Genomic DNA, 16,815 nt, shown 5'->3' with positions numbered 1-16,815 from the left:
AATTTACAATGCATCTGATGTCAGACGCATTATTAGAGAGGGTTGGGGTTCCTCAGAATTTCACATAGGGTTCCTTAACCCAAAAAAGTTGGAACCCACTGACTTCGACACACCAAATCCCCCTATCTGCAGTGTTTCTGAGTGCACGGGACGAACATGTACAGTCCTGTTCTTGAAAAGTGCCTAAAAATGCTCCACTTTGTTTTTCTAAAGATAGAAATTGTTTCAAAAAGTGCCAGTTGAAGTAATGGACAATAATGGAATGTAATTAAACAGTTTGTTTGGTAATGTGTTTTTGCCCGTTGAGAAGACACAACTAACACAATTGTGGGTGTAATGTTATTTTCTATCATTATTTAAAAAAAATTGAATCAACTTCTTTATGTGCCCGCTGATATAAAATATGCTAAAAATGTTTTACATTGAAGGTTATTTATTTTTTTATGACTGGGTGTCTTCACACCACTCACCTTCCTATTCACCACCACAAGACCACACCACCTATTGTATTGTATGGTGAAGATATATTTAACAGAAAAATAAACAGGCAGGAGGATATGTACTTAGAGATGTAGCCAGCTTCATTGTACCTGTTAATGCCACAACAAATCCTGATGCAACTCAGAATATCACAGGCGTTTCATATTATTCAATGTCAGTGTTGGTGCAGAAAATCACAGCATACCCTGCTAAACAGGAAACCATGAAGCTTGCCACATCTGTAGTTCCTCTTATGATATTTTCAGGAGGACTACATACACCTTCTCAGCCTTGTGTATGTTTACTGTCCTATGTAGGGATGGATGAGACTGTCAATTTCCGTTTCCCGGGAATTCCGCGGATTATTTTGCCAAAATCCATTCCACACACCAAAATCCGTTCCACACACCAAAATCCATTCCACACACCAAAATCCATTCCACACACCAAAATCCGTTCCACACACCAAAATCCGTTCCACACACCAAAATCCGTTCCACACACCAAAATCCGTTCCACACACCAAAATCCGTTCTACACACCAACATCCGTTCCACACACCAAAATCTGTTCCACACACCAAAATCCGTTCCACACCAAAATCCGCTCCACACACCAAAATCCGTTCCACACACCAAAATCCGTTCCACACCAAAATCCGTTCCACACACCAAAATCCGTTCCACACACCAAAATCTGTTCCACGCACCAAAATCCGTTCCACACCAAAATCCATTCCATACACCAAAATCCGTTCCACCCACCAAAATCCGTTCCACACCAAAATCCACATGCAGATTTAATACTTGAAAAACCTGTCGGATTCATTCAAATTCGCCATTGACTGCAATCCAGACAGATTTATTTTAGAAACCGCAAAGGGACGCTTGAGGGGATATATATAAAAAGACAACCTGTATGTGTGGCCAACACGAGGTAAAAATATAAAGTGAAAAACAGGGAAAACCTCCAGAAATAGGTCAAATAGAACTCTACTCACAACAGTCTGGCAGAAAAAAAATTCTAATTTCTTTCAGGAACAGTGGAGAGTAAGCACAGCGTTTCAGGATCCATTGCTGCTATTCGTCTATGGAGAAATACACTGCAACTTCATCAAACTTCATTGTGACCTGAAACAATGATCCTGATATCAATATTCAGAGAGGTGTGTGCAGATTTTACAGCTCGGGGTCTTAACAAGTTATTCTTTCTAACACTGTTTTTTCACCTACCATCTGCCTAAAACCACAGGGAATAGTCAACGTAACCGATCACTCCTCAGACACACAGAGCCATACGTATTGATGGATTACGTGACATTGTTCTTCTATATAATACAACACATCCCACTATAATACAGAATATAATAGCGTTTCGATAGGATTCACTGGCAGTGTTGGTGCAAAATATCACACGAGAAGGAATAATGACGCTTGATACAGTTGTACTGAGAAGTTCTTGAAAATATATATTATATATATAAAATATTATTATATTATTATTAAAAAGCCCTCCCTTCAGCTTTATTGACCTTAAAGCGAGGCTCAATCAGTTGAGGTGCGTTGGAAGATCTAAGGGCCAAATTGGGGTTGTTCATGATTAGGGAGTTCTGAAGGTGAGGCGGGAGGGGGGGCTAGTCCGTGGATAGCCTTAAAGGTAATAGTCAAGATCTTAAAATGAACCCTTTGCTCCAACTGGAGCTAGTGCAGATCTTATAATACAGATGATGTGGTCTCTCCTTCCCGTGCCTGCTATAAGACGGGCAGTGGTGTTTTGCATCAACTGCATGGCTTTGATATGATGTTTTTGGAGACCCATCAGCAGAAAATGTGCAAAATATAGAAATATACACCAATATGTAAGGGCTCTTAAGACGTTCAGGGAATGCTATGCTATTTTTACTGGTTCTCTAGAGCAGGGGAGTGCAAACTTTTCCTGCTGCGCCTCTTGTCTGCCTGCTCCGAAGCTCGTGTCTCCCCCCCCCCCTGCTACTACCTGACAGCTGCGTCAAATGACGCTCCGGGGTCACGTGACGTCAGGTCACACCTGTCACGTCACATGACCCCGCTGCGTTGCCATGGAGACACGTCACAGCATCTGAATCATGGTAAGTTTATTGTTGCAGAGACCTCACGCGATCCCCCGGCATTTCATTTAAATGCCTGGGGGAAGAGCGCGGGAACTCTGCAACCACCCGCGCCCCTCCCAGACAAATCTCCCGCCCCCGTTTGCGCACCCCTGCTCTAGAGGGAGATTGCGTGAGCAGTGAACGTGATCGGAAACATAAGTGCAGCCACGTCCAATTCCGGTTATGTCACTGGGGGCCGGTTGCGTCTAGACATAAATCTCTACCCCAAGTGATGACAATCCAGAAATATCTTGAATGGTTAATGGATTGAGGTGTTCTTTTGCACACCCTCATAACTCCATAATAACCATGATCTAACCAATAAAAACACCAGACAGGTACTTTTGAGAGGTGGGAATAACCACAGCTTTATTGAACTTGCAATGTGCATATCAATAAAGGGAAGGGGATCCTACTAAGATCTCTAACAAACAGCCTGGTTCAAAGACCAAACCAACATTGGAGGAAGATCAAGTACCAACAATCAGACGCCATCCCATACCACCCTCATCCTTACCAAAATGCAGGGCCGCTTTATACATTAGGCCGACTAGGCACAGTGCCTGGGGCCTACGAACCTTTTAGGGCCTACAATATTTCACTTGAAAAAATAAGGATAAAACAGCTCATTTTAATTTAAAATGCCTTCGAAGTATCGATACATTTAAATATCGAAACAAAAGTATCGATGCCAAATATCGCTAGTATCGAAAGAAACAAGCAAACGATGAAATTAGCATCAAAATGAGTAAAATATCGGACACACAGGCCTTTAGAAATAAAAGTGCCTAGGGCCTACGAAGGTCTTAAAACGGCCCAGCCAAAATGGCCCCGAACTTTGTAGGTAAGCAGTCATACAACACCCTTTTCTTTTATAAAGTCCAGAAAACAAACTCTTCCCCATTCAGAAGCCCCTAAGAAATGCCATTTCTAATGAAGAATTAAAAATTTTTTTTAAGTAATTCTTTGCTATTACCATTATTAGGTTACTTTTTTGGGAATCCAATTAGACTGGTAAAAGTTGATTTCTAACAAGCTGTTTAGGATTGCATCTTAAATGTATATGTAATTTTTCTGGGAAGGTATCTACACAAGTACTGGTACTCCACACTTTCCAGTACAAACAGACTTTGACCTCTGATTAAAGCAGCAATCCCGCCAAAACATTCAAGTGATTTTGTTTTTACAGAATTTTTATCGGATGTCCTCCAGAGCCGGACTATGTTATTTTCCGCACTGGGGACCCCCGGTTCCAGAAATAATGACTACTTTAAGTGTGGGAGAACATGCTGTGGTGGCCACAACCAATGACATTTGCAGCTTATTGGCTAGAGGAGCTTGTGAGATTTGGCAGCCATGTTGTTTCCCCAGGATGGAGATGTAAACCTTGTAACTTCACTGAGGTGGGGCATCTAATTGCTGCATTTTACACCTCTGGTCTCTGCGCGCTTCGCCCCTTACAATCTATGTGTTATTGCCCCTTAGGTCTCCGTATTCCTAACCCACTGATTTGCTCCCCTATTATCTCTAAGCAATGTTGAATTGAAATAATGTATCTCCAATTAACAGACCAACCAATGAAACCCCAGAAGACGTTTTCTGTCATATGAGAGCAGCTACCACCCAATACAGAGATGTGCAGCTGTATGTGAATAATCCCGGAAACAGAACGAAAAAAGAAAGGCTGGATGCGTTGCAAGCCTCGTTCTGAATCCTCTGCCCTGATTAGCTTCTACCAGCATCAACTGCATATCCCGTAGGATTCTGGGAATTGTAGTTTTATCCTTAATCAAAACACTACGCAAGGCAGGCAGAAGGACCACAGGTACCAGAATTCCTTGCGGATCCATCATCTCACGTCACAATAAACTCAGCCAATCGGAGCAGAAATTCTACCCCCTGGGGCTCAGAGATGAAAATCAGTTATTGTGTTGATGAACGGGATCCAGTAGGAGCAGGTAGGATCTTACTCTGATGTAATATTATCATCACCAGTCACTATGCATTTCTTTTTAAAGGAATGAACATTTTAATTGATAACAACAATAAATGAAAAATACAATTGACTGGAAGTACAATCTAATGATGCACAATGAAGATATAATACTAAAATGACACATTTTGATAAATGTTTATCCTGCAAACTCTGATCCGTTAAATAATAGGCATTAGAAATATGTTCAGGGAAAATAATTGCATTATTTAGGTATAGTCTGACCAGTGATAATTTTGTACTCTCGTCCTTCCTCAATTATTACATTTATTTTGGTTAATATTTTATTTATTTATAAAAATGTTTTACTAGGAAATATGTTGTGCGTTACCTCTCGTTTCCAAGTATATTCTGGTGGGTTCCTTTGCCATTTAGATTTATTTAGGGTTTGATAAATCCCATTTGACGATGATGGGGATTTTTGCCGGCTAAAAACAGCCCAAATGGCTGCTTTGAATTCTATAGTATTACCCCCATAGAACATCACGGTGAGTTGACGCGAGTATGGCGCTAGTCTTATATGTTAAGAAAAGTGCTTTATTTATATAATTGTGGGCCATATTTACTAAGCGGTGCTTTTCTATATGGCATATTCAGGAACCAGAAGGCACCAGGTTCAAATGATTAGGCTGAAATGTGATTTCTGGAATAGCACAACTTGGTAAACCTTGTCCTGTGTGTATAACTGCTGTCTTCTCTGTGTGTCACTCGCAGGATGGCTGGACAGGAGTTGGTTCCCTTAGCGTTGCAGACATCGGAGATAAATAATTGGGTCAAATGGAAGACCGGGCCAATGCAGACACGTATGTCCCTCCAAGTAAGTGTCTAACTCCTACTGAGGGAGCAGTGAGTGAAGACACAGACTGATCACAATGACACAGAGTGGGGAGCCTGGTTCATAGCCCGGTGTCAGCTCCTTGGAACCCTGAGGAGGTCCATTTCTCTCCCTGTGCCTCAGGCACCAAAAACATGAATTTGTAAACTCCTCTGGGCAGGGACTAAAAATCTTATGCACAATGCTGCTTACAGCGCACGGTACTGTAATAGTGATGCGCTCTGAAGAAGAAGAAAAGTGTTATTTATATGAAATAAAGTTTATCCTATATATATGTATATTATTTGTCTCTCTTTTTGATGTTTGCCTCCCGAAAATAACTTTGTTGGTTTCCCATTCAATTCTGTTTTTAATGATGCATTCCTTTGTAGCCAGCCCAAAACATCTGTAAATCAATGCAATAATCTCATTGGCCTCCTTAAACTAATCAAACCATCCAAAAATAAAAGATTTGGCCTGATTTTTTTTTTATTGTGGGAAATTAACTACATAATGTATTTCTTAGTGGCCTCTGAATGGAGGATTGTTTTGTTAAATCAAGTGTTTTTTTTTTGTTTTTGTTTGTTTTTTTACACCATAATCCCAAACTGTTTTGATCAGAGAGCCAATTAATGTAAGGGAGGGAAAAGAGGTGGGGTTTGCCTGAGCAAATGTAAACGTGTCCCAAGTCTCAGCTAACCATGTAAACAAACTAACTTACAAAATAATGATTTAAAAGTAGCAATCCTGCTTTTCTATTTTAAAATGTTTTAATGTATTTTAGAGTGCTAGATTTGAAGCAGCTCCGGGGATCTCGGCTTCCAGAGATACTTACCTCCGTAGGGGTTGCCGGTAGCAGCTCCGGGGATCCCTGCTTCCAGAGATACTTACCTCCGTAGGGGTTGCCGGTAGCAGCTCCGGGGATCCCTGCTTCCAGAGATACTTACCTCCGTAGGGGTTGCCGGTAGCAGCTCCGGGGATCCCTGCTTCCAGAGATACTTACCTCCGTAGGGGTTGCCGGTAGCAGCTCCGGGGATCCCTGCTTCCAGAGATCCTTACCTCCGTAGGGGTTGCCGGTAGCAGCTCCGGGGATCCCTGCTTCCAGAGATACTTACCTCCGTAGGGGTTGCCGGTAGCAGCTCCGGGGATCCCTGCTTCCAGAGATACTTACCTCCGTAGGGGTTGCCGGTAGCAGCTCCGGGGATCCCTGCTTCCAGAGATACTTACCTCCGTAGGGGTTGCCGGTAGCAGCTCCGGGGATCCCTGCTTCCAGAGATACTTACCTCCGTAGGGGTTGCCGGTAGCAGCTCCGGCAGGGCTATGTGGGGCTACCGAATTGGCAGATTTAAAGCTCCCGCGTCAAGTGGGCTAATAGGATCCCGTGGTGTCATCCCTCGCGGCTTCCTCTTGGCCCACGTGACCAGGACATTTAATTCTGGGTAGCTGATATCGCCGCCCCCATGCGGAGGTAAGTGTCTCGGGAAGCGGGGGGTGCCCGGAGGTGAAATTAACACGATTCATCTCCGGAGACCACGGCCCAGTTACCTACGTTCCTCAGACCCTTTTTTGCTCACCTCATTTGCTCTGCTCAGGGCTGTCTTCTCTCTGCCCCTCTTGTACCTACTGCGCTCATAATCCTGATGTATTTGTCCCGCACGGCTGCCTATCTTAGAAATCTTTTCCCCCCACTATCTGCCACGCTCTGAATCCTTCTCTTCAAGTTGTGGCTCTTGTCTCAAACGGTAATTTTTTTTTTTTTGCATTTTACTTTTTTTCTTTACTTTTTAAGACCTGTGAGTGCCTTGTTTATTCTCTTTTTGTGTGACCTATTTTACATAGTGCACCTAAGCAAAACATTTGTGTCAGTGGAATGCTGATGTATGTATTTATGTATGTATTTATGTATGTATGTATGTATCACAGAATATCAGCACATCACAGTAGTAAAAAAAAAAAAGTTTCCCCCCCAACTATCGTGCTATGATCCTTATAAATGTACAGTTACCCTCTTCTTACCTTGCGCCTGTTCTGTACTGTAGTGTGTGTGTGTGGCAGTGACATTCCATGGACACAAATGTCTTGCCTAAGTGTGCGATGTAAAAGAAAATATGTATGTACACACCCACACATTTTCAAATCTAAAAAAGCAGGAAAATGCTAAAATAGCAGAGCCAAACGTGCTTTAAATAAAGTATGAAGTCATAAAAACAATTGAGAAATGAATAATAATATAGCTGAAACCTGTGAGATCCTTCGCATTTGTTGCTGGTAACCCCACAGTAGAGATGGGGACTTGGCCTGGAGTTCTGATTTTGGTTCTAAATAATTTTGGGTTTTAGCCCGTGCTTAATACAGTGCTCTATGTTACAGACAGAGCGCAAGTTTGATGAAGTTGCAGTGTATTTCTCTGAAGCGGAATGGGAATATTTGGATGAAGGGCAGAAGGAGCTTTACAAGGACGTGATGATGGAGAATTATCAGACCATCAGGTCACTGGGTAATTTCCTTTTATAGGGAGGCCATCCTTTGAATGGGAATGTGTAACGGTGCCGTTTTTCCTAATCATATGTTAACCCGTATGCATATACAAAGTGTGTGCACTGATTCTGATAACAATGACACTGCGTTTGAAGCAGGGGACACTGTTTCCAACCCCAGTGTCAGCTACTTGTGACCGTGGGCAAGTAACTTTATCTCCCTGTGCCTCAGGCACCAACACACCCACAGATTGTAAGCTCACCAGGACAGGGACTGCCTGTAAAAAATCCTATGCACAATTCTGTTTCCTCTGCGCTATATGAACGCCTCCCTTATACACAATTCTGTACATATGCACAATTCTGTACATATGCACAATTCGGTACATATGCACAATTCGGCACATATGCACAATTCGGCACATTTGCACAATTCGGCACATTTGCACAATTCAGCACATTTGCACAATTCGGCACATTTGCACAATTCGGCACATTTGCACAATTCGGCACATTTGCACAATTCGGCACATTTGCACAATTCGGTACATATGCACAATTCGGCACATTTGCACAATTCGGCACATTTGCACAATTCGGCACATTTGCACAATTCGGCACATTTGCACAATTCGGCACATATGCACAATTCGGCACATTTGCACAATTCGGCACATATGCACAATTCGGCACATTTGCACAATTCGGCACATTTGCACAATTCTGTACATTTGCACAATTCTGTACATTTGCACAATTCTGTACATTTGCACAATTCTGTACATTTGCACAATTCTGTACATATGCACAATTCTAATTTGGGCGTGTGTACATACACACATTTCTCATTGTCCTGGCACAATATGCAGTGATTCTCTGAATGATCACTGCTATTGTGTCCTATGGAAAATCTTTGATGTTCTTTGTTTTGCAATGTGGTATGTTGTGTTATCCGGGGGCAACAACGAAGTCTTCTACATATGTATAAAATGTATATTATTAAGATACAAGATGAGATTTGGTGGCCAAGTGGGCCAATAGAGAGCCACCGTGTCACCCGCTGCGGCTTCCTACTGGACATCCATTTAAACCCCCTGCAGAAAGCAGAAATGAACGCGGGTAACTTCAGCGGTATGTATTGTATCTTGGGAATCAGGAAAGGGGAATTCTGGAGCTGCAAACAGCGCAGTTCAGCTTCAGACGACTAATCCTGTTTACAAATAAATAATAATTATACCCAGGATTGCCACTTCAAATCTTTAAACTGACATAGTCGGTAACCCCACACAATGATGTGAAGTCTTTAATGGGATTCCGTTTTTATTGGCGTCCATAGAAAAAGAATATCCCATACCGCAGTTGATTTCACAAACGCAAGAGGGCCTCAGACGGGTACATCGGATCCGAACTGTCCCGAAAAACTAGAATAGGCAGTGACAAATCTGGGCACATTAGTAGAAATGCACCCAATTAATACATTTAATTGTGTCACAAGACGATGTACGTTTCACCTACCGAGCCTTCGTCTGATTATTCACCGGCTTTAATGGAGACATAGTTCCAGGGGAAAATAACCTCTTTAGTAATACAAAAGAAATAAAAACATCAAGGGTTTCAACAAGATACACGAGGAGGGAAAGAACAAGTGGTCCTGAAGCTGGAAGGTGGGAGTAGTGGGTTCATGGAATAGCCTTCCAGCAGGAACATAATATACAAGTGCTCGGGAACCTAGATATGAAAGAAACCAAATGATGGGATAGGGTCTGAGCTTTTACAGCAGACCGGGGACATGGGCAGACTTTGGGGCCCAAATGGTTCCTATCTGCCGTAATATTTTGTTTCTGTGTGCGATTACAGACAATGTATTTTGGAACATTGCATATTTCCATGGCAACAGGATTCCCGCCATTCTGTCACCAGCACCAACCGGAGTTAAAGATGCTGATTAATTTACTTGCGGACTCTCCCATCTTACCTTTGTAGTTTTATATTAAAGCAGCACTATTGGTTGCAGGTTGTTATTTTTTTAGTGTAGGATTGAAGCAGGGTTTATATCCAGAGCTGAACTGCGTTCATTTCAGCTCCGGGGATAATTGCCTCCGTAGTGGTGTCGGTATCGCCTTCATGTTTAAATATCCTGCGGGCCAATAGGAAGCCGCAAGGGATGACGTCACGGCTTCCTATTGACCAGCAGGATGTGGGTCATTTAAAGCCGCCATTATTTTAGCCCCAACAAGCCCTGTCGGAGCTGCTACCTGCAGAAGTAAGTGTCTCTAAAAAAAAAAAAAAAAAAAAAAAAAAAAACCTGCTGTGGAGTGCTGCTTTAAGCTAGTATTAAAAAAAAAAAAAAAAAAAAAAAAATATATATATATATATATATATAATATATGTATATATATAACATTTCTTTTCTTTTTTTTTTTTTTTTTACTGCGGGGCTTCTTTGGTATATGGGGTATTTGAAGTAGTATGTCTTACGATATAATAAAAGGTATAAATAATATCTTTTCATTGACATGGACAGGTTATCTCAGTGAAAAGCCAATAATCATATCAAGAATTGAGAGAGGAGAGGAGCTGTGTGTAAGGAATCACCCGGACAATATTGAAACAAAAGATTTTGTGCATAGTTGTATAGGTGAGTAATACCACATCATACAGTAGGGGACCAGGAAAAAGGTGCTGCTATGGGATCAGGAAAGTGTCGCCTGGAGCCCTCACTAAAGCAAGCTCTGAGGCCCACTATTACATCTGTCATGCAACAAAATTAGACCTTAAGGCCCATATTTAATATGCTGGGAAATGGCTTCCCCGTGCTGTAGAAGAGGACATCTGCACCCAAATGCTCCTCATTATGTGAACTCCCTGCCTCTCTGTACTCACTCACTGCACTCAACTGACTTTCTGTCGCACCCATTTGCACCTGTTGCCCCGCTCTCACCTGCCCCGGATGTCTCTCACTCACAAGCGGACACAACACCCCAGTATAATTCAATGGCGCAGTGTATAACAATATATCTCAGCATGTGATATTAGAGGCTACAATGAAGCCTGTTACATGTGTAGTGGCTCTTATGATATTCAATGAATGGCATGGAATTTCTGCTTGTGTACGGGAGAGATCACATCTGTTTGCCATAGACAAAGCGAATGAAAGAGGAGGACTTCATATTCCATGTCTGACATAAATGAACGGGTTGCAAGGGTCTGATCACTACAGCAGTAGTTGTGGTTCACCCTGATGCTCAGTGGGTTTCTGTATTAAAAGGTTTAAAGCGGCAATTCCGCCTGGATATTTTTTTTTTTACTTATTTTGAAAAGAGGGGTTCCTCATGAAATGAAAAGTGCACTGTTTTCATCTCTGGATCTCCCGCTTCCCGAGGTACTTACTGGTTTTAGATACTGGGTTTAAACGATATGGATGCCAAATCTAGCAGGATCCATTGGCCAATATCGTGATAATTCTTTTGAATGTTTAGGGCGACCCTGTTTCCTCCATTAGAAATATTGATGCCTTCACTGTTAATTATCTTGGAAATGGGTGGGAGTCCCCCAGATGAAAAAGTATCACAGTTCAGCTCCAAAAGACCCCCAGTTTCAATTATCTAAAAAAATTAAAATGTACTTTTTGTACGGGATTGCTGCTGTTAAGCTTTCAATAATCTTTCCAAATAGACATCACATTTTCCTTCTTACCACCCCCCCAACCAGATTGGACAGAAGACGATAGCTATATGTATGATGATGATGATGATGATGATGAAGAAAAAGTTGACATTCCCAACGATCAGGAAACCCCCCCACTAAAGAACATAATTTTATGTGAAAGAGGACCTTTCACAGTCACCCGTGTATACAACCTACGGAAACCTAAAGGGGCATCTCTGCAGAATGTCAACACTGACAAACCAATTAAGTATTTGGAAAGCGATGACATTTTATATGAAAGAGGACCTTTCACAGTCACCCGTGAATACAACCTACGGAAACCTAAAGGGGCATCTCTGCAGAATGTCAACACTGACAAACCAATTAAGTATTTGGAAAGCGATGAAATTTGTATTCCAAAATCAGGATATAGTGTTCCTCGACGCATGGCAAAAAAGTTGAATTGTCGCATTGGACGTGGAAAATTAAATCGCCACTCGAGTGCTGTTGCAAAGAGAGTCTATGAAGGAGATAGGCCACATATCTGCTCTGATTGCGGAAAGGGCTATAAGAAGAAAGGCTTTCTGGTTAACCATCAGAAGATACACAACAGAACCCCAGTCTATAATTGCACTGAATGTGGGAAATGCTTCTCTCAGAACTTTCATCTCGTTAGACACAAAAGGTTTCACAGAGTAGAGAAGCCATTTACCTGTAGTGAGTGTGGAAAACGTTTTTCAGATAGCTCAACTCGGTTGAAACACCAGAGAATCCACACAGGAACTAAGCCTTTTGAATGTGCAGACTGTGGCAAATGCTTTACAATCAGCACCTATCTTATTGTACACCAAAGAACCCACACGGGAGAGAAACCGTATGAATGCACTGAATGTGGGAAATGCTTTACTCAAAGCTCATCCCTCATAATACACCAGAGAATTCACACAGGGGAGAAGCCATTCGCTTGTACTGTATGTCGAAAAACTTTTAATCACCATTCACACCTTGTCACCCACAGAAGAATCCATACAGGGGAGAGGCCCTTTGCATGTCCTGATTGTGATAGGAGATTTAACCACAGCTCACATCTGGTGTGTCACAGGAGAACTCATACAGGGGAGAAACCGTATGCTTGTACAGAATGTGAGAGAAGCTATGCTCAGAGGCAGCAACTTGTTAAACACCTAAAGTGTCACGTAGAAGTGGGGGTGAGTCGACCGATACCCTCTAGATAGCAATTGCCAGGTTTTTTTCTGGCTTTGTAGAACACTATGGGGCACATGTATCAAGTGCCAGTACCGGTACTATTGACTTGAGTTAACGCCAGAGCCGATAACCTATACCAGCACTTGATGCATGTACCTCTATGGGCCATATTTACCAAGTGGTGCTGTGTCATAGAACACCTTGTGGAATAAGACCTAACAGGCAATTGAAATGAATAGGTGTCCTTTGGTGGCATGGTACTGCTTCAGTAAATATGGGCATATGTCTTGTTTTTTGGAAAGCATTCAAAGGCTTCTATTATCACAGAAATTTGTTCCAAATGTATTCCAAAACTCTTAGGAGCTTTTGATCCTCTGTGTAATTTTGTTGCAAAGCACCTGTTTTATCCGTCTATATATGTAAAGTAGAAAACACTAAGAGCTCAATGCTGCCTATTTCGGTTGTTCTCCATCTTTGGACAATGTAGACGAGGTACAAATAGTAAAAACTTGAAGTAAAAATATTTAAAAAAAAGAAACATGTCTTTGATATGATATTCATGTATGTCCCTCTTTACTCATCATATCTGTCCTCGCATACCTTTGCAACTCTCAGCTTGTCCTCAAAGTATTCAGTCAACCATCTTTTCCTCCCACACCCTTCAGTCACTCCCACCTCATCCTTGCATACCGTTGAGTCTCCCAGACTGTCATAAAAACCCATCAGTTGCTGCGTACGTCCCTCCCGCACATCTTGGTTGCCCCATAGGTCTTTAGACATTTTTTGTTTTCCTCGCCCATCCTTAGCATTCTGCTATCCCCTCTCCTGCCTTACACACCATTCAATGATTCTCATTGTCACTACAAAGTATAAAATGTTACAGAACTCCATAAATACCAATGAATAATACTTGCTGTTGGACATTGTGGCCAGAAGACTCCACGCAGCAGTAACAGAGTACACAGAAAGAAGAGACCTGGGAGGATTCAAAAGCTCTTTACACCTTATTACACCTACTGTATGAAGAACTTACAAACCCATATAAACAACATAGAACAAATGTACACTTCCTCAGGAAAATAATAACTGCTTTATATAGCATGACAAGAATTATTATTTTACATTACTTAGAATGAAGAAAAGAAAAACAAATTATATATATATATTTTTAAGGAGTGAGATCCCCTACAAGACAGTTATGCTAAGAGACAGCATCAGGAACTCTGCACTTAAGAAAATATAAATGATGCAACATCAGTACAAAGCAATTCAAATACAATTTATTAATACACACAAGCATAGATGAGAAAAAGAAGAAAAATGTGTGTATACACACACTGCTTTAAAGATGGTGAACTAATATCCACGCTGGTGCAATAATACACAAGCATTCAAATACAGTAAACTGCCAATGCAAAACAGGAGCTAGAATCTGACAACCTCCTATACATAGAAGCAAGGAATGTGTGCAAATCAACATCCAGAGACTCCCAAATGAGGTAGGTGAAAATAGTTGAAAAAATAACACTCCCAAACGGTATTACTGATGTCACATGCTTGTTAATGTGTATCATCAAATGGATGTGTCCCACAGGATGTAACAATGCATTTGTTCACACTTCTAGGAAATGAGACACTATTCAGATCCCTAGATTCTTCTTAATTCCTAGAAGGCTCATCAACAGCTAGTGCGAGATAAAAATGATACAACTCTCCCTTAACAGCGTACAAAATACTGAAAACGTTCACCACTTTAAGATAGTCATACATATTGGTCCCCAATATGCACTTTGTACTGTGCTCCTGTAACTTAATATGCCCTTTTTATCAGGCCCTTGTACCTCAAGACCACATATACATGTCTGTGCGTCTCCAGTAGCGTATGTGTTCTACTGGGTCTCTCTGCTTCTCCCTAAAATAACATCATCACGCTGCCACTCAATGCTGACCTACTCTCTCTTAATGAAATAGCTGCCTCTCTGTCTGGGGCAGACAATGGCTCCCAGAAATGAGGCCAGCCCATTCCCACACTACATTGTCCTCAACCCCCTCACAAACCAGCTAAACCCAGATCTCTGGGCGTGTAGGCTAGGTAAATGTATTGGCAGCCTAGCATGCCCAGGGAACATGCTCCATTTTCTCAATACATATTCTCTCCTAGACACTCTACAGTCTGGCTTCCGCACTGCTCACTCTACTGAAAAAGCCCTCACTAAAATAACTAATGACCTCCATGCTGCCAAAGACAGAGATCATTACACTCTGCTCATATTACTCGACCTCTCTGCGGCATTTGATACTGTGGACCACCCTCTTCTCCTTCACATTCTCCATACTCTTGTTATTCATAACAAAGCTCTATCCTGGATCTCCTCTTATCTCTACCACCGTACTGTCAGTGTCTCTTTTGCTAACACCTCCTCTATCGATGTCTCTGTGGGGGTACTCTCTGGGACCTTTTCTCTTTACACACACTCTCTTGGTAACTAATCACATCTCTTGGGTTTAATTATCACCTCTATGCTGATGACACACATTTACTTTTCTACCCCTGACCTTACACCTGCTGTATGGACTAAAGTTTATGAATGTCTCTCTGCTATCAGCCTGGATGGCCCTCCGCCGACTAAAACTTAACATGGCAAGAACAGAGCTCCTCATACTTCCTCCCAAACCTGGCCCTATTACCTCCTTCCACATTACAGTTGGAATTACTATCAGTCACCCAGTAGCCCAAGCACGCTGCCTAGGGGTCACACTCGACTCCTCTCTCACATTCTCCTCTCACATTCAAACCATATCTAAAACCTGTCGCTTTTTCCTCTGCAAAATTACAAAGATACGCCCTTTCCTCTGCTCGACTGCTAAAGCTCTGACTCAGGACCTCATTCTCTCCCGTCTTGATTACTGTAACCTCCTGCTGTCCGGCCTTCCTGCCTCTCACCTGTCTCCCCTACAATCTATCCTAAATGCTGCTGCCAGAATCACTCTATTTACGAAATCTGTCTCAGCGTCTCCTCTGCTCAAATCCCTCTCCTGGCTTTCTATCAAATCCCATATCACAAACTCAATTCTCCTCACTTTTAAAGCTTTACACTCTTCTGCTGCTCCTTACATCTCAGCCCTAATTTCTCGCTATACACCATTCCAATTCTTGCGTTCTGCTCAAGGATGTCTTCTCTCTACCCTTTTGTATCTAAAGTCCTCTCCCTCCTTAAACCTTTCTCACTGACTGCCCCATACCTCTGGAATACCCTTCCCCTCAATATCCGAGTAGCACCCTCTCTATCCACCTTTAAGACCCACCTTAAAACACACTTGCTTAAAGCTGCAGTTCAGTCTTTTTTTTTTTTTTTTTTACTTCAATAGTTTAATGTGGGCAATCTCTAATTACCTAAAGAACTGCATAGCTGCCGGTCAATTGGTTCTCCGTCTATTGATCGGTAAAGTTTGGCGACGTCTTTAAATATGGGGAATGTAAATCATTGCTATAGGAACAAGCATGCTTGTTAAAATAGAATGCAAAAAAATTGGTCTTTCAAAGTTGTTTTTTTTAAAACAGAAAATGCTAAAAGTATTTTTTCTTACTACAGAACTGATTTATTAAAAAAAAAACACACATGCAGGATATTGCCTGAACTGCAGCTTTAAGGAAGCATATGAGTAGCTCCATGGCTGATAATTTACACCTGATATATAAACCTTGTCCCTTGCATACACACTTACCCGAATGCCCTCCTACTGTATCTGTACGTTCTTCCTACTAACCAATTTGATTGCAAACTCTTCAGAACAGGAACTTTATGTCTGAAGCACTTTTTCCCTTTGTGTTATTTGTGTTTGTTATTTATATGATTGAACCGTGTATTACTCTTGTTATGTGCTATGTACCTTAATAGCGTTAAATAAATAGATATACATACATGTTACACCAAGCACACTACAGTTTTATATGTAATAACGTTATTGCGCATACTGTACATATATATATTGTGACAAACGCCCCTCTTTTGTAGTGCTGACGTCTGTCTGGGTTCTTCCCGACACAGTCTTCTAGGGTTAATTATAC

The 16,815-nt window shown here is 41.7% G+C and overlaps 1 protein-coding gene across 1 annotated transcript; it reads left to right on the top strand.

Moving 5' to 3' along the window:
* Window positions 1–4,325: 4,325 nt before the first annotated feature.
* Window positions 4,326–13,284, top strand: LOC142498857 (uncharacterized). The gene is made up of 5 exons (XM_075607459.1): window positions 4,326–4,566; window positions 5,316–5,418; window positions 7,786–7,912; window positions 10,417–10,530; window positions 11,604–13,284. The coding sequence occupies exons 2-5, from the start codon at window positions 5,317–5,319 to the stop codon at window positions 12,773–12,775; spliced, it is 1,515 nt and encodes a 504-aa protein (XP_075463574.1). The 5' UTR covers window positions 4,326–4,566; window position 5,316; the 3' UTR covers window positions 12,776–13,284.
* The last annotated feature ends 3,531 nt before the right edge of the window (window positions 13,285–16,815 follow it).

This window comes from Ascaphus truei, chromosome 7 (assembly GCF_040206685.1).
Source record: "Ascaphus truei isolate aAscTru1 chromosome 7, aAscTru1.hap1, whole genome shotgun sequence".
NCBI classification, from domain to species: Eukaryota; Metazoa; Chordata; class Amphibia; order Anura; family Ascaphidae; genus Ascaphus; species Ascaphus truei.
This window is presented reverse-complemented; position numbering and strand designations above follow the sequence as displayed.

What these genes read in the sequence shown, in the direction of transcription:
- LOC142498857 (XM_075607459.1), top strand. Translation starts at nt 5,317, where the DNA reads ATGGCTGGACAGGAGTTGGTTCCCTTAGCGTTGCAGACATCGGAGATA. An exon ending in TCAGACCATCAGGTCACTGG is followed by an intron (nt 7,913 to 10,416) that starts GTAATTTCCTTT and finishes TGACATGGACAG; the next exon opens with GTTATCTCAGTGAAAAGCCA. An exon ending in TTTTGTGCATAGTTGTATAG is followed by an intron (nt 10,531 to 11,603) that starts GTGAGTAATACC and finishes CCCCCCAACCAG; the next exon opens with ATTGGACAGAAGACGATAGC.